Below are 26,291 nucleotides of genomic sequence, written 5' to 3'. Positions count from 1 at the left end.
CCAGGCATATTCATTTATATTCCAATGTTGTTTCTTACCATAAGGTTCCACAAACTCCAGCAGCGTTTTATGCAACATGCTTACAGAGTTGCATAATCTTATGCTGACAAGACAGTGGATCAGAACTAAGAGAAATAATACAGTGCATACACGACAAGCCGATGCTGGGACCTTCTATGGCTAGGCTTTTCTCCTCAAAATGAGAATCATTTCCCACAAGGAGACATGTCTTAAAATGTGTTCTCTATGAAATTTAAGCTGGAGCAAAGGGGAGGTTATATGCCAGAGTAACTGGTTCATTACGGTAGTAGCTACATAGGTAAGGGTGTTTTTGGTTGTTTTTTTAGGACAAGGATTATCTAAAGTTTAAATCATTTATTTTAAGTACTCAAGTAATATTTCTTTAACTTTCCTTTGCATTTTTTTATTTTTTCATGTTTACTGCAGTATAAAGAAGATTGATGCAGTTATTATTTTTCAGCTGCTGCCTTGTAAAAAGGAGTGATTTCAAGCCTGTAGCAGAAATTTTAAATAGCTTTAACTCTCTGTCATGAAGGCCTAGGAAACACAGGATCACCTGTTACAGTGATGATTGTGCCAGAGATGTGTGACAAGCTATCACGTTTTGATGAAATTTACTACGGATTCAGTGACACTCTAAAACGCAAAAAGATCCTTCATGTTTACAAAGACTATTATTAGTTTTTAGATCAAAGGCCCAGAAAGTGAAGGCATGACAAAATAATTAGAATACTCCCAATAACCACAAAAGGTTTATTCATTCCACACTGATTTACAAATCCAGTTCCCGGAGAACCAGATTGCTGGTCCCGATCATAAAGACCTTCCCAATTTTTAATACCTCTTTATGTCAAGGTATTAAATATACTAGCTTTAAGTGGAAGGGCTTTTTATTTAAGGGGTACAGCTCATTTAATATTGTTTCCAAGTGAAATTAATAACTGCCCAACCACTGATGAAGCAGGTGTATTATTATCATCAGGCTGCACTGTGAACATGGAAATAGAAGACTTTGAAATATGGGATTCATCACAGAATTATCAGAGTAGGCAACAGAATCAACTAAAACGAACAAAACTAAAAATGGCGCCAGGCACAGGCAAAAACTTAAGGTCTCACTTCTCTGGATAATAAATAATCACCACTACATGCTGAGCAATGTGGCACTCCTGCCGATAAAACATTAGCCATTTTCCTTCTAAACCTTTTATAACTGAGAGGAGCTATGGTTAAGAGTGTAGGCTTTGGAGTTTGAAAGAAGGGAGATCAACCCTTGACTAAACCCCTTCCTAATCATGTGATTTTGGACATTTTATTCAAACTTACTCCAAGCCTTGCTCATATTCTTCATCTGTACAATCAGGTTAATCCTTTATCAAAGGGTTAATGTTTCTCATGACTAAATGAAATGGAACAGTACTTCAAAGGCACTTTACACCTTGCCCCTAGAGATAATCCCAAATGATTATAAAGGAAATGTTCATGCTGTTTTGGCCTAAATACCAATGAGGTGATGTCTATTTAAAACATTAAGTGGCATTCTCACAGAAGGAAGTTTATCTTATTCACCTTTGTTATCTCCAGAAGCAAGCATAAAACCTAACACGAAGCACAGTATTGTTGAATGATGTAAATTATGATACCCATAACACAGTCATGCCATATCCATTACCAAGCCCTATTGCCTTTACTTCCAAAACAGTGATTCCGTTCCCTTCTCTTCATCTCTGCCACCATTACTCTCTTCCAGACTCTAGGAACACCCCTCTGGATTCCTGCTGTCTGTGCCTAACTATGGAAGCAGCATCTACTCTGGCTTTCCTCCATCTTATGTTTTTCCTTTGCAAAGTAGAGTGATCTTTTCAAAGTGTCAATGGATCACATTTCACAGACCACCATTACTCCCAAAATGAATAGGAAGTCCCTACCCAGTCAGTCTACAAAGACCCCCAAGGTCTGACTATGACCCACTAATCCCTTTTCTTATTTCAAACCACCTTCCATCTCATCCTCCCTCTTCCAGCCACACCAGGTTTCTTTCAATCTCTCACACTTCTGAAGCCCTCTTCTTTTCTATCCTCCTGCCTGATGCGTTCTGCCTGCCAGCCTTCAGCTCAGGTCTGCTGTATCTCCTCATCCTTTGGTACCTCAGCTTAATTGTTCATTTCCTGGCAAAGCCCTCCCTGAACTTCCTGTAAATTCTTACGAAACCATGTATCTCCTCCTTAGAAAACTTATCAATTCATAATTCTTTATGTTCTTAATGAATATATCTTCCCAACTAAAGAATAGACTCTACAAGTGGAAGTGTTAGTCTTTGTTCCCCAAGTCCCTTGAGTTGTCAAAATTTCATTGAATGAGTCATTTTTATAAACATTAATATTCCTAAGAGACCACTCAAGATCCATCTCTGTGGTACCTTGAAATGAATTTGGAAATACTATACAGGTGCAGAGTACTACCTGACATTTAAAGTCAAAATATATAAAATACAAGGGCAATTGGAAGGAGATGCGAAATTTGCTCTTTTGCCAAGTTTGAAAATGTATTTTCTCAGACTTAGAACCTCATTTCTTTCAAGCTGTAAGCATATGCTAATTTCATAGCAGGCAACTTTCTTCCAGGACCAAAGGCTATGATGAAGCCTTGCAGGAGAAATTGAAGTGCAGCACAATATTGCATGCATCCAGGAAATATAATCATCTGTACATCTAAAGGGCTTTTAAGGCATGATGGCTTAATCAGAAAATTTTTACTACAAGTTCTAAATTCTTACCAAATGAATATCACACCATCTGCAATGCATGCCTGAGTGGCAAAAAGCTGTGCTAAGATTTCTTTTAAAAAGAAAGAAATTTACTTAAGGGAACCAGAACGGGTTTCACTACCCCTTCATTAGACGGCAATATTAAGTTGAGTGGGAAGATTAGTGCTAAATCGTCCATGTGCAATTTTAGAATTATAAATTAATTGCAGAGTTACACCTTAACTGCAGAATATTACGCAAGTGAGAAGTTAGAATTTTATTCTAAAAGCTTAGGATAAAATCCTAAAAACTTATTGTCTTAAAAAGTATTAAAAAAGAAAAAAAACACGTCAGAAATTGCAGAGATCTGATAATATTAACTGCACAAAATGTAGCTATAGACTTTTGCTGGGTTGTAAAGAAGTTAAACAGGTAATATGAAACAAAACACCTTCCATCACTTTCCACCTGGCATCTCCGTGGCCATCTGAGCCCAGCGGTCCAACAGCTCTCAACTGCGCAGGCTCAAGAGCTCGGCCTTCTCCCACAGGTGAAATCAAAGTAAACTTTGGGAAACGCGGGGGCCCAGGATCAAAGCAAGGACAAGACGCCTTGGACCCCAGAAAACTTGATGGGGTTATTTCTTTTTCCCCTGCTGGCCCCCAGAAAAATACAGGAGAGGCTCACCTGTGAGGGGACCACAGTCTCCGAGGCTGAGAGAGGCAAGCCGGGGCCCCCCGCGTTTTGCAGCGCGCTGCCCCGCACGTCCGTCACCGCTTGGCCCGGGCGCACTCGAGCCCGAATTTTCTCTCCATTTAGAGTACAACCTGGTCCTTCCACCATCCCTGGGCCCGCACTCTGCCCCACAAACTTGCAAGGCCCTGCTGAGAAAACTCCCCCGGGCGGGTGGACTCCGCGGAGAGGAAGTTCAAAACTCCCGCGCGCCTGGCCCCGCCCCGCCAGCACCCTCCCCGCCCCGGCGGGCCGGGCTCCGGGGCGCAAGCGCAGTGGCACACCCCTTCGGTACGGAAGTGAGGTTATAATAGCAAATGAGTTTTGGGTTCCTGAGTCCTGACTGCCATGCCCCGGGGTTTAATTCTAAAGTCAGAGCCGCCTGGAGCCTCTGAAGCTCCAACTTTGTTTTCTTTGCTTTGAGGTTTTGCCCTTGTCCTTGAACTACTCAGTATACACACATTTTGTGGCTTTTATTCAGCTCTGAAATCCGAGGTTGCTGTAGACAGGCTGGCAAGCCTCTGGTTTCTACAGGCCCTATTTGGAAGTGGATGGGAGGGGAGGGACTCAGAGGAGGGTTTTTTAAAACAAGCAGCTTTTTTTCTCCTATAGAGTTAGCATGTCTTAGAAAACGTGGCTTTATATGCCAAATACATTTTATTATCTATCTTAAAATCCCCTTCATTTTGGATAGCTGAACTGAGAGAGCCCTACCAAAATTCATCCAATCATTCTGTAGGGGTTGCTTGAGATGAATACTTTTTGAAATTTCTTTGTCAAAGACAGGGCTTTATGTAAATTTGAGGGCAATGCATAGCTTTTCAGATTTACACAAGGATGCATGCATGTCAGCATATAAAGCTAAGACTTCATACAATTTTGTAAATAATGAAAAATATCCCTTTAAAAAATTAAAAGTATATCACATTAAAATATTGTCAATTTATAAGTGATTTAATAAGCATATCATTGCTGTCATTAAACCAGGAGAATTTATAGAGACTTGAATTTAAAAATTTGTTGGGAGAAAGATTAGTGGTAGAAAGTTAGCTGGATCACGTTCAGGATTCTTTATACTTCCTTGTTTAACGATGTTTACTCTTCTAGTTCAAGTTACTGCATAATCAAGGAAGAATCCTTGATGGAAGATAGTCCTCACACACCTTATTCGCTTTACCTTTTTATTATTTTCCGCTTGCAAACAAATCATCCCATTTGTTATTTCAGTGTTTCTTCAGGTCAGGAATTTGGCAGGAGTGCGGCTGGGTGGTTCTGGCTCAGTGCTTTTCAAGCAGTTGCGGTCAGGACAGGACAGGATTGCAGTCACCTAAAGGTCTGATTGTAGCTAGAAGATCCACTTCTGAAAGGGCTTTCTTACAAAGCTCTGGGCAGGAGGCCTTAGTTTCTCATTTTATGAGTCTCTGCATAGCTGTTGCTTGGCTGTTTTTCTGCCATGGCAGATGACATCCCCAGAATATGTGATCGGAGAAGGAGGAAGCTGTAATGGACTTTACTGCCTAGTCTCCGAAGTGACACAGCCACACCTTGACTACTTAGATTCATTACCATCCTGTCATTATGTCATTATATTATGTCATATAGCCATATAGGGGTGGGGAATTAGGCTTTATCCCTTGAAAAGAAGAGTATCAAATAACTTGTAAACATTTTAAAACCATCACAATCTTCATTCGTCTGATTGATTCATCATGGACATATTCTCTGTTGCTATTGTCACTGGCGCACATTCACAGCAAATAAAATCTTCCTCAAGAGCTAGGTTTACCATCTCCAGGGAGCTGAGTAAGTGCTGGGCAGGAATACTGAGGTTCAACAATGTCACTGAGGTGCCCTGCAAGTCCAAGCCAGATTTTGTTATCTGTGACTAGCCTCTAAGTCTTCTGATGCTTCTCCTTATTATCCTTCCTTACAGCCAATTAAGAGCAAAATCACATACATTGTGCATCTGCAGCATTTACAGTCTCACCATTGCAAGCAAACCTACCCTGGTATAGTCTCGATTTTGTCTTAAACATTAATTACTTGATTACTTTATAAAAGTCATTCATTGTCTCTAAAACACACTTTCTTCTTAGGTAAAATAAAATACACCTTTCCTTTAAACCTCCCTATAATAGCTTTAATTCTCCAATAATATGAAAGCACTTTCAAAACTATAAAATACTACAAATTCAATGAATAAAGATAAATTTTATTTGCTATTCCCAGAATATGCTCTGTCCTTTTTGCTTCTTAGCTCATGCTGTTATTCTCGCCTTTCTTTTAAAAAAATCTTTATCCCAGTTTTTTGAAAGTCTGATATTTGAGTCCTAGTTGAATGCATATTCTCTAAGAAATCTTCCAGGTACAGACAGAGTTAATCTCTTATCTTCTGAAGCTGGTTCTTCCATAGATTTTACCAAACTACCTTGTGTTAGATTGAACTGGGGACAGAGTGGTCTCCTCCTGGACTCAACTCTCATTCCTTGAAGACAGAAGACTGCATGTCCTGTCATCCTTATACTTCCCATAGCATCCAGGGTGCTCTTGAACATAGCACACATTCAGTTAGTATTTGTTAAATTTAATTATGATTATTAATGTAAGATGGAAAAAAATTGACCTTTCTATCCCCAAATATCTTTCCTAATATCTTTAGTGTCATCTTAATGAATTGATATTTTATATTTTCAGAAGTTCCTTCTCAACTAGTTTTTTTTTTTTCTTTTAAGGGTCACACCTGTAGCATATGGAAGTTCCCAGGCTGGTGGTCAAATCATAGCTGCAGCTGCAGCTGCAGGCCTACACCACAGCCACAGCAATGCCAGGGATCAAACCTGCATCCTCAGACATTTTGTCAGGTTCTTAACCCATTGAGACACAATGGGAGCTCCTCTAAACTAAATGATAACAAAAATAGGTAATACATTAAGTTGTCCTGTGGCATACTTACTTTTCTTAGATCAGCATATCAGTAACCTTGATGTATACCTGAGGAAGTCAGACCAATTCTATGTGCACTCATTTGTGTACATTAACTTATAAGTATGTATCTTCTCAATAACCCTGTGTGATAGGTAGATAATATCATTAGTATTTTATAGATGAAAAAATTGAGTTTCAGAGCAGTTATTTTTTCCATGATTACATGTAGGAGCCCACAAAGAGACGAAAAGGAAACCCAAATTTTCTGACTCCTACACCAGTATTCTTTTCACTAACAACATAGATAAGTGTGGATGAAATTAAAATGTCTAAAACATTGGAAAAGATAGCTTTCTTCAGGACCTCAAGTAGCCAATATACAGCATGTAAGTACACAGCACTAGTGCAAAAAAGTGTTGAAAGGGGTGAGAAATTGCCAAAAGGATACAGATGAAAGCTGAAAGTAAACATGAATTTCACTTCCAAAGATTATCATTAATAAAAATATACCTAATGCTGGCTCTGTGTGAGGCTCAGAGTGGGGCTCTGCTGCAAAAAGCAACATAGAGGAGCTTCAGCCCACAAAAAAGGACAAAGTAGTCAGGGTTACTGGCAGAAAAAAATGTAATAAAATGAAGAGATCTTATGCACACAAAAAGCAGACAGAAACTATAGGAAATGACAGAAGGAACACATCACTCAGAAGCAGTATAGTCTAGGACACGCCCAGAGAAGAGATGGGAACTGAGCTGAGCCTTGAGGAAGTAGCCTAGGCAAGTAGAAAGGTCAATGAAAGGAGTTCTAAGCAGGAAGAATACAGTATGTCATGTATATGCAACACAGTGGTCACAGCAGAGATCAGGAAGTGGTAGAAAACACTGGAGAGATTTATAGGGACCGTATTGTGGAGAACCCTGGCTAAAGAAAAGGAGAATTCATCTTCCTGGGATAACAGGCAGCCAATGAAACCGCTGAGCAGGTGGGGCGACCTCAAGCTCCCATGTTCGCAGAACATAGCTACGAAAACCAAAAACCAGGACTCCATTCCAGCTCTGGAGAGGAATCTGCTCTGCATTTGGGATCCCTTACCTGGCTGTTCTTCAATAAGAAACAGATGGAGAACAGCTGTGGCTGGCAGGTGGGTAGAGTTTTTTACACAATGCAGAGTTCCTAACACTTTGAAGAGCCCTTAGTTCAAAATTTTTGTTTTCACTAATAGTAATCCCAGATACTTATTTTGTGCTTCTATGTGCCAGGCAATTTCACAGTGTTTTGCAAATACAGACTCTTTCAATCATGATAATCCTCTGAAGTTCCCACTATTCTTATCTTCATTTCACAAATGAGGAACTGGGGCACAGAGAGGTTGGGAACATAATCAAGGTCACAGAGTTGGGATTCAACCAGAAAAACTATGATCTTAGCCAAATACTTTCAGCAACATCAATTATATTACACTAGCCCTCAACCCAGATATTTTTAGCAACAACTTATGAAATGGTGGGTTAGAGGAAAAGGACCTTTTAGTCTGCCTTCTACGGAAATTAAAATCTCAAAGCCTCCCTTTACCATATTAAGTTTTGACATATTTTGGATAATGAAACTGTTTTTACCCTCCCTTTACAAAGTCTGTGGGCAGAGTTTTAGCTGGAATGATAAAAATGTAGCATGGGGGAAATTTCTTTAATTTCCATGTTTTACATAAATTACCTGAATATATTTAACAAGTAGAGCGATAACATCCATCCTCCCTGAACATCCTCTTAATTTGAGCACTAAATAGAGGAGTCATTAGTGAACATTACATGCAGGTGTTTTCGGTGGTATTTACTAAAGAGTCTCCAGTTGCTACCCATTAAGAGAAACTTTTAAAGTTAGACTACCAGAAGAATGATAAAATGCACAGCAAGAGAAACCATTTTTGACACTTTCGTTATTTGAAGCATATATCAAAAGCTGGAACTTTGCATAGCAGTGGGTTTTGTTCCATTGTGAAGGCTGAAAGTGCCAGGTGACAGTTTTCTGCTTGCAAAGTCAAAATGTAAATTACGGAGTCACTCCTGGGCTCTTAGGTAATTCCTGAGGTATACTCTGACATACCTACTGTTTTTACAGTGCTGTGACATCTAGGAATGGGTGCTTTGATTCTGCCAAATTCTCCACGGAAAGGATTTATTTTTTGTTTTTAATAAAAATAGTAAATATTAATTAATAAATAATAAACTAATAAATAGTAATGATAATAAAATTGGAATTTTTAAATTCTAAATTATTTTGTAAATTTTTGTTTTTGGCTTTTTTTTTAAGGGTTACACTTGCAGCATATGGAAATTCCCAGGCTAGGAGTTGAATTGGAGCTACAGCTGCCAGCCTACACCACAGCCACAGCAATGCCAGATCCGAGCCACATCTGCCACTACACTACAGCTCATGGCAACGCTGGACCCTTAACCCACTGAGCGAGGCCAGGGATCGAACCTGTGTTCTCACAGATCCTAGTTGGGTTCTTAAGCCACTGAGCCACAATAGGAACTCCCTAATTTATTTTTCAATTTAAGCGTATTTAGTAAGCAAAGGTAGTTTCTGAGCATGAACATAATTTGGGAAAATAACTAAATAGTTATTAAACACTCACAAAAGAGCCCAAATAATCTCTTTGTGAAGGGTTCTCTCCTTGACAGAGAGTAAGAGCATTAACTCTTTGTCTATCTTGAAATAGAAAAGCAGGTTATTTTTTGTAAACATTTTGAAGCAACATTCTTCATCCATCTCAGACACTGGAGAGCATATTCAGATTGAGGCATGAAACCCACCACTTACTCATTTATTCAAAAACCAATTCTTGGGCAACTAATTAGCTGCAGGGATAGTGCTAGACCCATAGGTACAGAGAAAAGTCAGGGATCTGAACAGGGACTAACGCCATGGCAAGAGGAAATAAAAGGCTGTGCACTGACAGAGGGAACCTCAGAGTGCTCTGGGCACACACCAGGAGACCTCCATCCCAGGCAGCTCAGCTCAGCTTCCAGGAGACATAAGTAGATGTTTGTGGCATGAGGAAGAGGAAGAGGGGATTTTTAGGGAGATGGGGGAACACATATTTACAAAGCCAGGAGGTGTGAGAGAACCTCATACTTCGGGGAACTCCAAGAATGTCAGGAGGACAAGTGGATAGGAATGAGGGCAGACAGGGCCAAGAGAAGTTGGCAAAGTCAGATTATGGGAAATCTTAGGGATGCTAAGAAGAATGGGTAAAATGTCGAAAGTAAGGGGAGAACAAATGGAGAATTGCAGGAGGTTGACATACTCAGATTTGCTCTTTTAAACGATCCTCAGGGTGGTGTGAAGCAGTAGGTCTCAATGGTGATGCTTGGTCACAACTAGGGGAAAGGGGTCCTACTGGCATCGAACGTGTCAAGGACAGGAATACCACTAAATATCTTATAAAGCGCAGGACAAGCCACTGGAACAAATAATTAATTATCCCAAGGTGGAGAAACCCTGGCATGCAAGGCTGACTAATGCCTGTGTCCCACCCCACCCCCAACATGTTCATGATCTAATTCAAGGAATTTGTGAATGTGTGTCCTTAAAAGGACAGATGTGATTAAATTAAGGGTTGTGAAATGAGATGATCCTGGCTTATCAGAGTGACCCAACATAATCACAAGGGTCCTGATTAGAGAGAGGCACAGGGTCAAAGACAGAAAAGGTAATGTGAGGACGGATCCAGTCACTGAGGGAGATGGGGGTGATGCCTTGGAATCAGAAGAGGGAGCAGGGAGCCAAGGAAACAGGCAACCTCCAGAAACTTGAAGGTCCCCTACAGCCTCCAGATGGAGCCAGTCATGCTGACACCTTGACTTCAGGCCAGTGAGGCTGCTTTGGGACTTCTGACCTCTCAGAGCGATGAGAGAATACATTTGTGTTGTGTTAAGCCACTATCCATGTGACACTGTTACAGCAGCAATAGGAGATTAATATATGCTTTGGAGGACAGACAGACAGGAAGCGAATCTTAAGGCAGAATAAACAGTGAGAAGGTATCAATTCTGCCAGGCACCTGAGCACTGAAGATACAACAGTGATCCAGGCAGAGAAAAAATTCTGTTCCCTTCAAATTTATAGGGCTTTGTGTGTGTGCATGTTTTGTATGTGTGAGTTCTTCCTAAATTTCAGAAAATAACCCTGAATAATGCTAACTTCCTTTCCTAATCCATTTTACATCTTCTGACTTTTTCTGTCTTGACAGTTTTACTTTTGATTTGAATTTCTTAGTATTTCACATTATGAACTGTACCTCCCCTGAACAATGCAAGGTGTTGTAGTGTCATATAATGTCTCTCTACATTGTTTTCTATTAACTTTGCTTATAGTTTTATTATCATGGATTGATTATTACTCCCAATGACCCACAGCACTATTATTAACCCATTCTTGCCATGTATTCCTATAAAAGAACAGACTTCACCACACCACTGTCAGGACTGGCCATGGGCAACTTTTGATCCATTGAATGCAAGTTCTCTTATCTGATTATAAACTTGTGAGTGTGAAATAAGGGGTCCACTGTTGGAAGCCACTGAGACTTTGGTATGGTTTGTTATGCCGTATATCCTCGGGAAATCTGTCTAAAACATTTATGTTTACATTTAGGCCTTTTATCTATGATGCCATCATTGTTATATACAGGTATCTGTTTGATCTCTCGATTCGGTTTCATTGATCTGTTCCCATATCAATTCTATACTATTTTTGGTACTGAAATATTATACTGTGTCTAAATATGAGTTCCCACTTTTAGTCTTACTTCTTAAAATTACATTAGCTTTGTATTGTGAAATTTCAAATTATATTTAAAATAGGTTTCATGTTCTTCTGCAAATTCTGCTGAGATATTGATTACCTTGAGTTTATAGATAAACCTGGGAAACCATTAAAAGCTTTACAATGTTAACATGACTTCTTTTATGAAAGTCTCATTTGATTAACTTTAGATATCTTATAAGTTCCTCTGTGAAGATATTGTGCTTTCTTCATTGATCTAATTCCTAGGTCTTTCATAGTTCAGACTGATGTTTTTGAGTGGCCTATTATCCTCTCATATTTTTAGTTGGTTTTTACTGTGTAAGGTGTTGGACTCTGATGTAAACAGTGTTCACCCAATTAAGGAAGAGAAGAAAGTATTAGCACTTCTATATAAATGCTTATTTTTTATTTCATTTTAACATTTTAGTTTTTAGGTAAATAGAACCTAAGTATGAATACATTAATTCTACAATAATAACAATAGCTAATTTTTATTAGACACCAACTTTGTGCTAGTTACTATTCAAATGCTTTCCAAGTATTAATTCATTCCATCCTCACAATATCCAAAGTGATCATTTTTTATCACTTTATAGGCAAGAAAAATGAGGCAGAGAGTGGTTATATAACTTGCCTAAGTTCACACAGGTGTAAGTTACAGAACCAAGATTTGGATCCAAGACAATCTTACCCTTAGTCTCTATGCGACGTGGTTCGCAAACTACATTATTGCACTTTATAAATAAATATTGGGTTCATACTAGGCTCATACAATGAGTTGGCATACTTTTTAAAGATAAGGATTATATGTTTCTTTAAAGTTTTACTTATCAACTTTTAGAGGAACTAATATTTTGAGACTAGTGGTGTAGAAAAATGCTATTAATCTTTAATGTTTATCTTGTATCTGGCAATTTCACTTAACTCTTTTATTATATAAACTAACTAGCTCATTCTCTTGGGTTTTTTAGTAGTCTTATCATTTACAAATAATGACAGTTTTATCTCTTCCTTTCCAATTCTTATTATTGCTAACTATTTTCCTTGTCTTATTGTGTTGGCTGGGCCTCCAGTACTACATTGAATAGTAGTGGTGATAAAAGATATCCTTGCTTTGTTGAATTAAAAATTTCTTCAATAAACACTATCTATCTGAGCCTTTTAAATTAATACTTTTATCAAGTTAAAAACTCATATTTGCTCCCAGTTTTCTTAGTTTCTGTTGTTTTATCATTAAATAAGTATAAAATTTACTAAATGCTTTTTCTGTATCTACTGAGATGATTTCTTTTTTAGTCCACTGTTGTGATGAATTACAATTTGATAACAGTTTTGATCAGTAAGCCATTGTACCACTCCCGAGGTAATTCCTACAAGTTCACATTGTATTGTTTTAATAGATCATGAATTTATTTGACTAAAATTTTATTTAGTATCATCTGTGTTCAGAGGTGGACTATTTTCCTTTTTCTTTTGTATTGTTCTTATCTAGTTTTAATATGAAGATATTAAGCTCATAAAATGACTTGTGCAGTCTTAGTTTTTTCTGGAAAAGTTTGCATGAGATAAAATTATCTGCCTTTTAAAATTTCGCTTAAACTTTAAGGTTCTTTAAACCCTAAAGGGCCTTATTTCAACTAACTCAAAGGTATTTAGTTACCAGGAGTTCCCCTCATGGCTCAGCAGTCAACAAACCACTACAAACCATGAAGTTGCAGGTTCAATCCCTGGCCTTGCTCAGTGGGTTAAGGATCTGGCGTTGCTGTGAGCTGTGGTGTAGGTTGCAGACAAGGCTCAGATCCTGCACTGCTGTAGTGTAGGCCAGAGGCTACAACTCCAATTAGACCTATAGTCTGGGAACCTCCATATGCTGTGGGTGCGGCCCTAAAAAAAAAAAAAAAAAAAAAGGTATTTTGTTACCAAAGAAGAAAAGGAAGGATACCAAAACTGTACTATGGCATTTTCTAGAGAAAACATATTTAGTCAGTTAAATATTTTCTGCAATTCATCATAAGATAAGTAAGCTTTAAAGCTTCAGAGCAGAATTTTGAAATATGTAGTGTTTGGCAATTTTGGAAAGGATAAAAACATTAGCATGTTTTGTATGCATTATCATTTAGTTGCCAACCATTTTCAAAAACAATTTCCCCACAATTCTTGGCAGATAACTAATGAAAAGAATGAAAGTAACTATGTCAACGTAAACTAAATTTTATTGGGCAAACTGAGAGGCAAAAGGAAATCAAGTCTCAGAAGGCAATTACTATAAACATTAGATTTCTGGTGGTGAGCACATTTGTTCCAGTGAGAAGTTACATCAAAGATATTCTTCAAAAATGAGGCTCTGCCCCATGAAGCAAAGGGCAACCACTGTCGCCTCGATTGGGTCAGAATGTGGAGGAGGGGTTTAGTGCGGAGCTAAGAAATAAAATTTGAGAACAGAAATCTTAATAGCTTTCTGGTAGCAACTCAGGCATTTCAGATGAAGATTATAAGAGGTTTGAAATCTTTTTTTTGCAGATTCATTGTTGTATTTTAAATGATTGCCAGTTTCACAAAATGAGCAACCGGAAAACTCTTAGGACCTTAGCAGCCTGGTGCTGTTTTAGGAACATCAATGCATTCAGAGAAATGGAGACAGAGAGGGAGGTGACAGCAGACCAGAAGAGAGGAGATTAAGTCAAGGCCCTGTGGCCACCACAAAGAAGAAAAAGAGCACAGGACAGGTCTTGAGCTTGAGAATGGACCAGGAGTTCAGAGCAGAAACACCTGAAATTGGTAACATTATACCATGTTATCAATTTTGTAGACATTCCAAGTTCGGCTGGATTGTACCAGGGTGTGATTAGGTAACATTGAAATTGATAGCTGTGAAATGACAGCAACAGACAGACCTTGCTAACATGAAGCAATCAAAGGTGTGTACAGTTTAAGCAAAAATACTCAATCCTGAGCTTGACGGATCATACAAAGCAGGTTAGGTCATTAACTAAAGGTCAGATATAAATATAGTGAGGATGTTTAAGACAGCTAGGCATGCTCTAGTCTTGGAAATCACATTTATATACCCAGGATATAACTTTGGCTCTATGTGTATCCATTTCTACCTATGTAATGGAACAAATGAAAATCTCAAGAGATAATTGAGTCCAATTTATTGTATTTGATGTCTTAATGAGAACACAATGGTCATAATATAGTAAAATAGTTATATTTCTAGCAGAACAGAAGGGTCAATTTTAGCAGATAAATAGAAGATCGCTTCTTGCCAAACTTTTAGAATATACAATTTTAATCAACTATAAAGCCAATAGAAAAACTCAGTGCTAAGTAATTTGTAGATGTCTTGAATAACAAGAACAATATTTTGACCCTGTTCGTAGTATGCAGACAGGTTTCAGAGTTTATCTGTTAAATCTCAGGAAGGATTCTGTGGCATTTCTGATCTAATTTTTATTGGCCTGGACCTGATCTTGACAAGTGATTAATTCACAGTAGGCTCTATTTTCCATTATTAATCTCTTGGATTTGAAAGGTTTATCAGACCCAAAGCTATTAGGTATTTAAAATGCTTCACTTTTTGATTACTTGCTAAATATTGATTCCTAGGTTTTTTACCGTTCTGCTATTTTCATTTGTGAAGCAATTGGGAAATGCTAGGGTGTGTGTGTGTGTGTGTGTGTGTGTGTGTGTGTGTGTGTGTAGTGTGTGTATACTTGTGCATGCACACATACAGGTTTTATAGTCTTTCAGGGATAAACACTAACCTTTACAAAGTATTCTAATTAAGATTAGCAGAGCTGAGAAATACTGCATTCTGTTCATGTACTAACTCTCAACGAGGGCACTCGGACTGGAACTGCTGTCTTTTTTAGATGTGGAAGTTTGCATCAGTAAATATTCATGTGACAGCTTGATTATAAATGGTTTGATTAATTTGCCAGCATATGCACGTTGGAACTTGCTTCCGAGGATCACTGCTAATGGGAAAGGGATTCGCACTGTCCTTTGAGGATTCAGAACTTCCCAGAAGAAAAGGTTTAAGTATGACATCAGGTCCGATAGGAAAGGGCATGGCAATTACAGAAACACATTTGCAGAGATTCCAGATAAGAAAATAATTTTGTACAAATTTCACCTTGCCATGTCTTTCAAACTGTTGTAGGGAGTCAAATTGTCTTACAGAAGGGCAGTCAACAGTCTTCCTTGGTGTAGCCTGGGCTTAATGTTTCATTTCAGAAAAAGGGGTGTCATTTCAGAAAGGACTTCTGATTACCCAAATGATGCAAAATGGGTACAAGTCTGCACTGATTTCTTTGCATGATAACATAGAGAGTTTTTAAGTTTACTTCTTTTTTTTTTTTTTTTTTTTTTGGTCTTTTTGTCTTTCTTTTCAGGGCTGCACTCGAGGCATATGGAGGTTCCCCAGCTAGGGGTCCAATCAGAGCTGTAGCCGCCGGCCTACTCCATAGCCACAGCAATGCGGGATTCGAACTGCATCTGCGACCTACACCACAGCTCACAGCAATGCCGGATCCTTAACCCACTGAGCGAGGCCAGGGATTGAACCCACATCCTCATGGTTTCTAGTTGGGTTCGTTAACCACTGAGCCAATGCGGGAACTCCTAGGTTTACTTCTTGTAGGTTATTCTTGAAGAGTAGAAAGTGTGAAAGAATAATTCTCAGGCAGAAGTTTGAATTTGGCTTCTGATAGTCATGAGTTACTTAAGACTTTCTTTTTTGAAATTAGCTAGGGATTATGTTCAGCTGCATGTAAGAGGAACACAAGTATGGTGGCTTAATCAGTTAAAGGCTTCTTCTCACATATGAAGTATAGACATAAGTGGGCAAAGTGGGTATAGTGGCCTTGTAATATCATCAGCATCTGCGTTTATTTTGTCTTTTCGTTCCTTCATCCTTATGGTTTCGTCATGGCTGCAAAAGAGTCTTCTCTGCCCCTAACTAGCCTCCCTTCTGTGTGCCAAGCAGGAAGAATGAGAAACCTGTGTCAGGAGAGCAAAACTACAAGGCATTCCTGGTTAGGTTTCAGCTAATCTCACCGACCACACCACATCCTGGGGTCAGCCTCTGCTGTAACAGTCTGAGAGATGGTAGGGTTTGTTTGTTTTGTTTTTTGGCTTATGTTTTGGCTGCCTGGCCAATAAAAATTGAAAATGAGAGTTCTTCTAGTAAAAACAAAGGAGAGAGTGGATATTGGGTAGGCGAACAGCATGTTCTGCCACATATTTACTAGTGTCTGTTCTGTTCTGGCATTGCCATGACTTTCCAATAGCTATTTCGTACACCATGCTCTTTTGTCCTTATTTTGCTTGATTAGAAGTAGATTTCATTCAACAGAACTTTGATGCACAGAATTGATGTTCTTAGGGAATAATGACACCGTGAAGGCTTATTGTTCAGGAGTTCATTCCTCCACAGGGCTCCTAAACAACGACGACCACCACCACCACCACCACCACCACCACCACAAACTACTCATACATGCAGAGAGGCTGGAAAGGTATGTTCGACTGTCAACCCAGATATGAAATCAAATTCAAAAGCAAGTATGACACCATTCCTCATATGATGGCCCTGAGAGTTGAAACCTAAGAATAAACCACGTGGATACCAAAAAAACCCAAAGCAAACACTGGTAGAACTCATAAGATAAGCAGACAAATCCCACAGTGATTTTTATCAAGTGTATATAGTAACATCTCCAAGATAAACTATATGCTGAGAAAGACCCATACTCAATAAACTTAAAAGGCTTGACTTTTAAAGCATGTTAACTGATAATAACAGACTTAAATTAGAAATCAATAACATATCTAGATAAGCCTAGACATTTAGAAATTAAAGAACTCTCTTCTAAATATCAAAGAGGTCAAGGGATAAAAACCACAGAGAAAAAGAAAACTTCATTTGAGTAAAATTATAATGAAAATATGGCTTATGAAAACTTGTGGGATGTTGTAAAGTAATACTTAAAGGAAAATTCTCAAATTGGGAAAGTAAAAAAGATTGGGATTTCCCATTGTGGCTCAGTGGTTAGTGAATCCGACTAGGAACCATGAGGTTGCGGGTTTGATCCTTAGCCTTGCTCAGTGGATTAAGGATCCGGCGTTGCCATGAGCTGTGGTGTAGGTTGCAGACACGGCTTGGATCCCACATTGCTGTGGCTCTGGCGTAGGCCGGGGTCTACAGCTCCGATTCGACCCCTAGCCTGGGAACCTCCATATGTTGTGGGAGCAGCACAAGAAAATGGCAAAAAGACAAAAAAAAAAATTAAAAAATAAAATATTTCTCTCAATAAAGACAAAAATGTTAAAATGAAAAACCAAAACTTTTACTTTTAGGAATAAATGAGAATTGTTTTTTTTCCATATATTATAGATATTAAAGGAATAATATGTGAATACTATGAACAACTTTATGCCAACATATATGACAATTTAGATGAAGTGGACAAATTCCTTGAAACACAAGTTACCCAAACTGACAAAATAGAAAATCTGAGAAGCCCAATAATAATGGAATTGCATTTACCATCAGAATCTCCCCACAATTAAAACTTGAGTCCCAAGTGGCTTTACTGATGAATTCTATTAATTTTTTGAAAAGGAAATAATGCAAATCCTATAGATAGTTTTACATAAAATAGAGGAGTTACCAAGTCCCAACTTTTTCTATAAACCTTATATCTGGCCTGGCAGTTGATATTTTGTGACTTACAGTTTAGTAAATTAGCCTATTCCTATTTCATAGATTAGTAAATTAGCCTATTCCTGTTTCACAGATTCTGGCAGAAGACGTGGGACTTGGGCCAGAGACAAATGACTTTATTACTCACAGACAACAAGCAACATAGGTATCATCATGTTTGCGGCTGTTCCCTGGTTCTCAAGTCCATGAAAGTGACACGAAGGGCTCAAACACATGCTGACAGAGGCAGGGACCTACATTATAGGAGTGGGTCTGTGCCTGAAAGAATGTCAGAGAAAAAGTTTTGAGTTGTAGCTCAGCTATTGACCTATTTGCCACACAGGACAATAACCTCTGTTTTGGGATCTCAGCTTCATTATCCATAAAATCAGAGAATTTGGACAAAGTGACCACTTAAGTCCCTTCCAACTCTATGATTTTAAGTGTCTGTGTACATGAGCCAGAGAGGATTGAAAATATAGCCTTTAATTATTGTAGGTAATGGAATTAAGTGCATGAAGTTTAAGACATGGGGAACTCCTTTGGTCAACTTTTGGACTGAAAATATCAATCCCTTCACTTCGTATTTCATATATTACCTAGGGTTCCTTCCTGATATTTATATTTAAGGTTTCAGATTATTCTACTCATAATATAGTATTCTTTTGATATCCACTTAAAAATGGATTTGTTTTCTTGATGGTGAGAACAAATCAAATAAATATACTAGGTATTTCTCTGTGTATGCAAGTACCTATCAAACATCCATATACATGAATACATAACTATGTGTACATATGTATGTGGGTATATATGTACATATATATAATATATAAATATGTGTGCATTTTTACACATTGATAAATACAGGCATACTTTGGAAATATTTCCAGTTTGGTTGCAGATCATGATAAAAAAGAAATTATTGCAATAAAGTGAGTGACAGCAACTTTTTGGTTTCCCAATGCATGTAAAAGTTAGGTACTTAAAAAGGAAGCCACCAATAACACATGCTCTACATAGCATCATATTTGGCTCTGAGCTATAGAAACCTGAAAAACAGTTGCAAACACAGGGCATATTTTTCTTACATACAAGACACTGTGGAAATAGGGAATCCTGGGCTGCTGGAGCTGAAGGCCCCCTCCAAGGATTCAAACTCCTATTTCCTATTCTGCCTTCTTCAGCAGTGTGGCCTTTGCACTCATGTTTGCAAAATGACTACTGCCCCTCCAGGCATCACATTCTGATCCCAGGTAGGAAGAAAGGGAAAGATTCAGAAGACTTTCTCATAAGGCTTCATTTTGTCTTAAAAAGGAAAAAGGGATGCTTTCCCCAGATGTATCTGCCTATATCTTATGGCCAGAACTGGGTAACATGGTTTCCCCTAGCTGCAAAATTACTTGCAGAAGTGAAGATATTTATATATTTAGTTGGGAACACTGATAATCATCTCCAACAAAATTGGAGTTTCTTTTAGCAAGGAAGAAGGAGACACTAGATTGTGGCAAGTGACAAGCCATTCTTATATACGCCTACTACAGAAAAATTAGGAAAAACAGAGAAGCATGTCTCAATTTTTCTATTCCATTTATTATTCACTTATTTAGGCTTTCTCTCTCTGTTTCCTAATCAATACCTTATTTGAAAAGAGACTTTTGTGGCCTTATATCAGATAGTTGAAGCAACTCTGAAGCTATATCCTTAAGTGGATAGCTTTCTGATTCAAATAAATTGCAGAAAATATATTTTTTCCCCCCTGGGAGAATTTAGTATCCCTAAGATAGAACCTTTAGGGGAAAAAATGTAAATGAAGTTTCAGGGCACAAATTGAAAATGGTTTCATGACAGACTGTCAGCATTTTATCTGGGTCACAAAACAGGCCATTTCCTGTCGTCTCACAGCCCTTAGCTTCTTAAATCACTGCCCTGTAACCCAGCGTGTGGAAATGGACTTGGTCAAGGCCACAGAGGTGGTCACCGCCCCTCCCTGAGTGCACAGCTTTTTGCTAATGGCTCCAACGCCATTGCAGGGCCTGAGACTGTTCCTCATTGTCATAATCACCATGAATTATATTTTTGAGTCTCCTCGGGGGGCATGGCACTGCACTGTGCAAAATGTTTACTGTCCTACTTCTGCTCCCGGATTGTTAGATGTTGTATTTACACTGAGCTTCTCTCTGACTGCAAGCAGTGCTATCCACTGCTGTCGGTCACCTAGAGGTGGAGCTTTGTATCCTGCGGACCGTCCCTGAAGGAATCTGATGAAACAGTGACACTACCACTTTATAGCTAAGTTTCTTCATCATTAATGGATTTTTTTCAACATGCCTATTAGCAGGTACTGTTTTCTTCGTTGTAGAGCTCAGCAATGGCATTGCTGACTTCAAGGGGTTTGGAGAAAAAGAGCTAATATTTTATCAGTCCCGGAAACAGTATTAACTGCTTTATATTTCATTCTTGAGTTACTTCTCTGAAGGTGTAATCAGTACATACACTTTGCAGATGAAGCAGCAGATGGGTAAAAAAGTTTAGGTTAGTTGTCCAAAGTCACATAAACTGTTGAAAGATCAAAACTAACCTTGAACCTGGGTTCTCATTTAATTATCTTTCAACTACAGAATAATGTCCTTTAAGAAGTGTTAGAATATTTCACCAAGGGGTCACAAAACCCAACCTCACTAGTGAATTCAGTTTAACCTGAAAGGAAAGACCCTCACCTCTTGTTGACCTCAGTGGTTACTCTGCATGAGAACAGGTGCTTTCACAAGTAAGTGGAGGGACTTAAAAAGTCTAACAGAATTCAGGAATAAGGCGTATTATTTTCTTCAAGGTATATGATGTACTATGTACGTTTTAATGTAGCAGAACTAAAATTATACTCTATTCTTGTTTATTGTGCTTTATTTCTGCTGTACATATTTACATCTTTATTCTGCTTACTTTATGAGTCCTCCATCAAGTGTAAGTTTTCCTAATAGTTTATTCTGGCTCTTAACTCTTCTTTCTTTTAGTAGCAGTTTTAGTGATGCTATATTTGACTTGTGCTTTCTTACTTTTGTTTGAGTGCTTTCATAATTTTCATCCTCATTCACATCAGCCACATTCTCCTCTTGCATTATTTCTGAGTGGTACTAACTGCACATTTATTTCCTGAGTATGTTTTAGAATCCTCCCTCTCCCCTCTGTATTTTACAATTGTAGATGGCCTTTCTGTAGAGTTTTTATTGTCTCAGATTCTGCACTTATTACAGCTTGAGGTTCTTGCTCACTTAAATAACAATTCAGGAAGAACCTGAGTGTCTGCAGATTGTGATTGCTATCAAATCTAATTGTGCCTTTGATTTCATAGTGTCATGGTCTTCCCGGTTTCTAATAATTCCATCTGTAATGATTTTAAACTCTATCATCACTTTCAAAAGGAATCTTAAAGATCTTTTTTCTGCATGTTTCCTTCTTTACAGATTTTGGTATAAAGAGGCTGCTCTTTTCTTTAATCATTCTCAGTCACAGGAAGTGTTTATACTAGAGACTAAAGCCCAGAGGTATAGCATTAATCTCTCCTGTTTCTTATTCCACACTCTCCGGCCTATAACCCACATTTCCCATCTGGTAACATGAGATACACCATGTCTATAGCTTTTCAAAGCATTTTTCATTAGCCTCATACTGTCTTGATATTCAGGCATTGACTTTGATAAGCATGATTATTTTAGAATATAATATTCTGGCCCATGTACTTCCTTACGATTATATGGTTAATAGGGGGGAAAAAAGATCAGCTATATAATATAATCTGATGGAGATGAAAATAAAATATAATATTATATGGTTAGTAGAAAAAAAGATCAGCTATATAATATAGTCTGATGGAGACCAAAATAAAATATAATAGCACATCTGAATATACTTTTGAAATAAATAGACCAAGTGAAGGAAAGAAGACTTACATTAAAAACAAACAAAACCAAATAAACTTGAGCTTAAATGTAAAGGAGGAACAAAACAACAATAGATGCCTAAAAATACATGAAAATTACACGTTAACTTCTTTGTATATTTTTCACTCACAGAATCATGATGCAATTTTCACCCATTTGAAAGAAAACCAGCAAGCACTAGACTCACTCACAGCAAATGACTAAGTAGGTACTGAATAAGGCAGCCTGACATTGGACCTGCCCCTGTCAAAACCATGGGCCAGACAAGTGTGCGGGTGTGCCAGCCTGGGTTGGGGGCCCAGCCAGGTGAGCAAAACTGTTGAATCAGGAGAAGAACCAAGAAGGGACTTAGATTGCTATAAGTATGTAAATCTGCACATGAGTGTTGTAGGTATTCTGGGGTAAAGCAGGCCTGCTCCATTTACCGCTGAGGCTGGTCATGGAATATAACAGATAAAACACGTAGTTGGAAAGCATTATATCACATGCTATTATTATCAGTCAGCATGTATGTGACTCATACACTAACAGAAGGCTGCAGAAAAAAATAGTGTATGCAATAAAATGCATAAAGGAAGATAATCTATATGAATTTAAAAGTCTAGAAATCTTTGCTTTGACTTTATGAAAGTTTAGTTTTCTATTTTTATGTCAGTTTCTTCTGCCACTTAAGCTTATCTATTTTGGTACTATGTCTCCATTAATAAGAACATATAGTTATTTCTTTTTATTGTACTACATTGAAACACTTAAAGATAATTAAATTTCCTGCTCTTCTCATATTTTAATTCTTTTTTTCTTTTTTAATGTCTTCCTAGGGCCATACCCACAGCATACGGAGGTCCCAAGGCTAGGGATTGAATTGGAGCTGTAGCCACTGGCCTACACCTCAGCAATGTGGGATCCGAGCCATGTCTGCAACCTACACCACAGGTCACGGCAACACCAGATCCTTAACCCACTGAGGCCAAGGATCGAACCTGCATCCTCATGGATGCTAGTCAGATTCGTTTCCACTGAGCCATGACAGGAACTCCATGTTTTAATTTTTTAAGCTGTCTTTTGGTAACTTCTAAATAAATAAGCCTCTCCATTGACAAGAATTTTACATATGAAACACTGGCTATGTGAAGGGATAGCCACACACTGGCTCAACAAGAAGCTCTTAAAGTGGGGAGCCACTGTTCAGAAATACATCCTGCATATAGGTTACTTTTTTTTTTTCCCAAAGGGCTACAAATGTGGTATATGGAAATTCCCAGGCTAGGGGTCAAATTGGAGCTGCAGGTGCAGCCCTAGGCCACAGCCACAGCAATACCGGATTGGAGCTGCATCTGTGTGACCTATGCCAGCATCCTCAACCTACTGAGTTGAGCGAGGCCAGGGGTTGAACCTGCATCCTCACTGACACTATGTTGGGTTCTTAACCCACTGAGCCACAATGGGAACTCCTAGATTACCAATTAGACATCCATTTGTGCAGAAATATTTCCCTTAAAAAAATAACTCTAGGAAGATTAGTTTATTGTAGCATATTGGGTGAATGTCTTTAATCAGAATATTAATGGACCTCCTCCTTCCACAATTTTCTTCCTGTTGCTCCCTGGATCACGACACCAGGGGACCAGAGAGGATAAGAATTCTCTGAAGCTGGCCAGAGAGGAGAGGAAATATTTCAGAAGACATTCCGAGAAAAGCAGTCTCAGTACCCTCCATTCTCCTGCCCTTTGGCAGCTTGCCATAGGCACAGGTGTTGAAAGGCAGTTTGTCAACCTTCTGCTATTCTTTGCCTCCATCCAAGGCTCCGTGCCTCAAACCTTGGGAGCCAGTTGTTCATAGCTCACTGGCTCATGGATAGTTGTTTCTCAGGCTTTGGATAAAATATAGTATGAGATCGATGGGCTAGCTCATCCAGTTGGAGAGCTCCCTTGGGAAGGTAGAAGAGTTAGTTGGAGGCAGGGATCCTCACTCCCTGGGGATCCAAAACCCTGCCTACACAAGTTGGGGAAGACTTGAGACAGAAAAGCACTCAGATATAAGATCTGTGACAGAGTCAGGAAGAGAGAAGAGAAACTGGAGTCCAAGGAACATTTGATGGGCAGGAGGGCAATGAACAATGAGCATCTGTAGAGATGATGTGGGGCAGGGGATGGAGGAGACTGGTCAGCAGCATGAAGCCTTTGTAAAATGGGATATAAAGTTCATAAAAAATTTTGGAGGGAGTTTCCCTTGTAGCTCAGTGGGTTAAGAACATGACATAGTCTCCATGAGGATGCAGATTCAATCCCTCACTGGGTTAAGAATCTGACATAGTCTCCATGAGGATGCAGATTCAAACCTCACTCAGTAGGTTAAGGATCTAGTGTTGCTGCAAGCTGTGCCATAGGTCGAAGATTCACCTGGGATTTGGTGTTGCCTTGACTGTGGTGTAGGCCAGTGGCTGCAGCTCCAATTGGACCCCTAGCCTGGGAACTTTCATATGCTCCAGGTGCAGCTGTGTAAAAAAAAAAATTTTTTTTTTTTTTTTTTTTTTTTTTTTTTTGCAGCACCTGTAGCCAGCAGAAGTTCCTGGCTAGGGATTGAACCCATGTCACAGCAGCAACCAGAGACACAGCAGTGACAATGCCAGATACTTGACCCACTGAGCCACCAGGGAACTGGATAAAATTTTTTGTATACCCTGTAATTTTTACCAAAAGCTTTTGAAGCAAGTGAATTTAGGGTAGGGATTGCTGTCTAGGTAAAGATAACTAGCAGACAACTTTGAAAGAGAAATTATATGAAGCCAGCAATTGTTGCAATTAAACAAGGGGTTGGTAACATTTTCCTGTAAAGGGTCTGAGGGTAAATACTTTAGGCTTTGCCAGCTATGAGGCAACATTGAATATATTATGTAGTATTTATGTGACAAAAGGGAAGACAGATTTGCACAAAGTTTTAACGGATGAAATTCAAAATATAAGGATGATAATTAAGTTCCTTTATAAAACAATAAGCCTACTAGTGAGAAGAATGCAATTTTCTTTGGGGGGGGGTGATACCATTTTGCTTAATTGAGGTTCAAACTTAGTTTTCACTATGGTCAGAATCAATTGCAGATTCAAAATGAGATTTTTTTTTTTTTCTTTTTAGGGATGAACCTGTGGCATATGGAAGTTCCTAGGCTAGGGGTTGAATTGGAGCTGAAGCTGCTGGCCTACAACACAGCCACAGCAATGCCAGGTCTGAACCACATCCACAACCTACACTGCAACTCGCAGCAACACTGGATCCTTAACCCATTGAACTAGGCCCAGGAACCCGCATCCTTATGGATATTAGCTGGGCTTGTTACCAATGAGCCACAGTGGAACTTCTCAAAATGAGATTTTAAGTATTTCATCTTTGGGAATATTTTTCATACAAATAGGTATCACTAAATACATGTCAATATAGGAGCATGTCCTTTTAACTGAGCATATTTACTGAGTGGAAGACATATAGAATACTATTATATTTTTATCTTGATATTTGATTTTAGCTTGCCATATTATATCACATATTAGTAATTTCCAAGGGAAGATTAGGTAGAAGTTCCTCCATTGCACTGTTAATTGGATTTTGAAAAATGGAGGATTTTTTCTTGCATTTTGTTCAAGGTCTGAAAAATGCTCTTAGAACTATATAGTTTGAACTTGGAAACTATCTACTACTGCAAATCTGTGTGGGAATGGAGACCTCTTTTTCTTGTTCTAAATTTTAATAGTACCTGATGTGTATAAGGGAGCTTTATTTTATTTTATTTCAAACAGCCTCAGTCATCACAGAAATGACTTTACTACAGAATACGTTTGGCAGATAAGCACTTTTTTTCCTTGTAATTTGATGTCAAATTCATTACAAAATGTTATCCAGTCAGCACTAAAAGCTAATTTCCAACCAGCCAGTGCCTGATAATTGTAGTTAAGGGTAGCACTTCCAACCACTTAAGAGGGTGAAAGCCATTCTCAGCTGTGGGTTGAGCAGGAACAGGCGGCAGATAGGATCTGGCCTGTGGGCTTTGTTGGCCAACCTCTGAATCAGACTGTGGGGGCCTACAGAGTGAGACTCTCAGTTCTCACCTCCTGAGCCTTGTGATTTCAGGCAAATTATTTAACTTCTTTAAACCCTCTGTAAGAGGGTACGAGTTCTCCCTCCTAGAGTTGTAAAGATTAAATGAAGACAGTGCATGAAATAATGTAAACAATTAGTGAATAGTTTTTAACAGAAAAATAAAAACCTACCACAATGCTATAAAGGTAGCAAAAAATTCAGCCATGTAAAATGAGGGTGGAGATAGCCCTGGGGCAGCGGGTGGGGAGGCGGGAATGGAATTGTTCTTACTGCAGTAAAGCTAATGAACTTGGGTAGTTCTGCTGCAGAGGACACC

The 26,291-nt window shown here is 38.6% G+C and overlaps 1 protein-coding gene across 4 annotated transcripts in view; it reads right to left on the bottom strand.

The window, feature by feature from the left end:
• The window catches only part of NEIL3 (nei like DNA glycosylase 3), a 216,241-nt gene that overhangs the window by 46,739 nt on the left and 143,211 nt on the right, over nt 1–26,291 (bottom strand). Inside the window, exon 2 of one of the 4 annotated variants that reach the window (XM_013984011.2) lies at nt 18,091–18,221. The exons of 2 other annotated variants lie outside the window; for them this stretch is intronic. Coding sequence is in view for 1 of the 2 variants with exons in the window: in XM_001926150.5 (XP_001926185.2) it covers nt 3,455–3,610 (156 nt within the window). In the remaining variant the exon portion in view is untranslated. Of the gene's footprint in view, nt 1–3,454; nt 3,737–18,090; nt 18,222–26,291 lie in introns of those variants that run through there. One more of the 4 variants, XM_001926150.5, reaches the window with a different exon arrangement.

This window comes from Sus scrofa, chromosome 15 (assembly GCF_000003025.6).
Source record: "Sus scrofa isolate TJ Tabasco breed Duroc chromosome 15, Sscrofa11.1, whole genome shotgun sequence".
Taxonomy (NCBI): domain Eukaryota; kingdom Metazoa; phylum Chordata; class Mammalia; order Artiodactyla; family Suidae; genus Sus; species Sus scrofa.
Note: the sequence above shows the minus strand (reverse complement) of the source record. Positions and strands in the feature narration are given on the sequence as shown.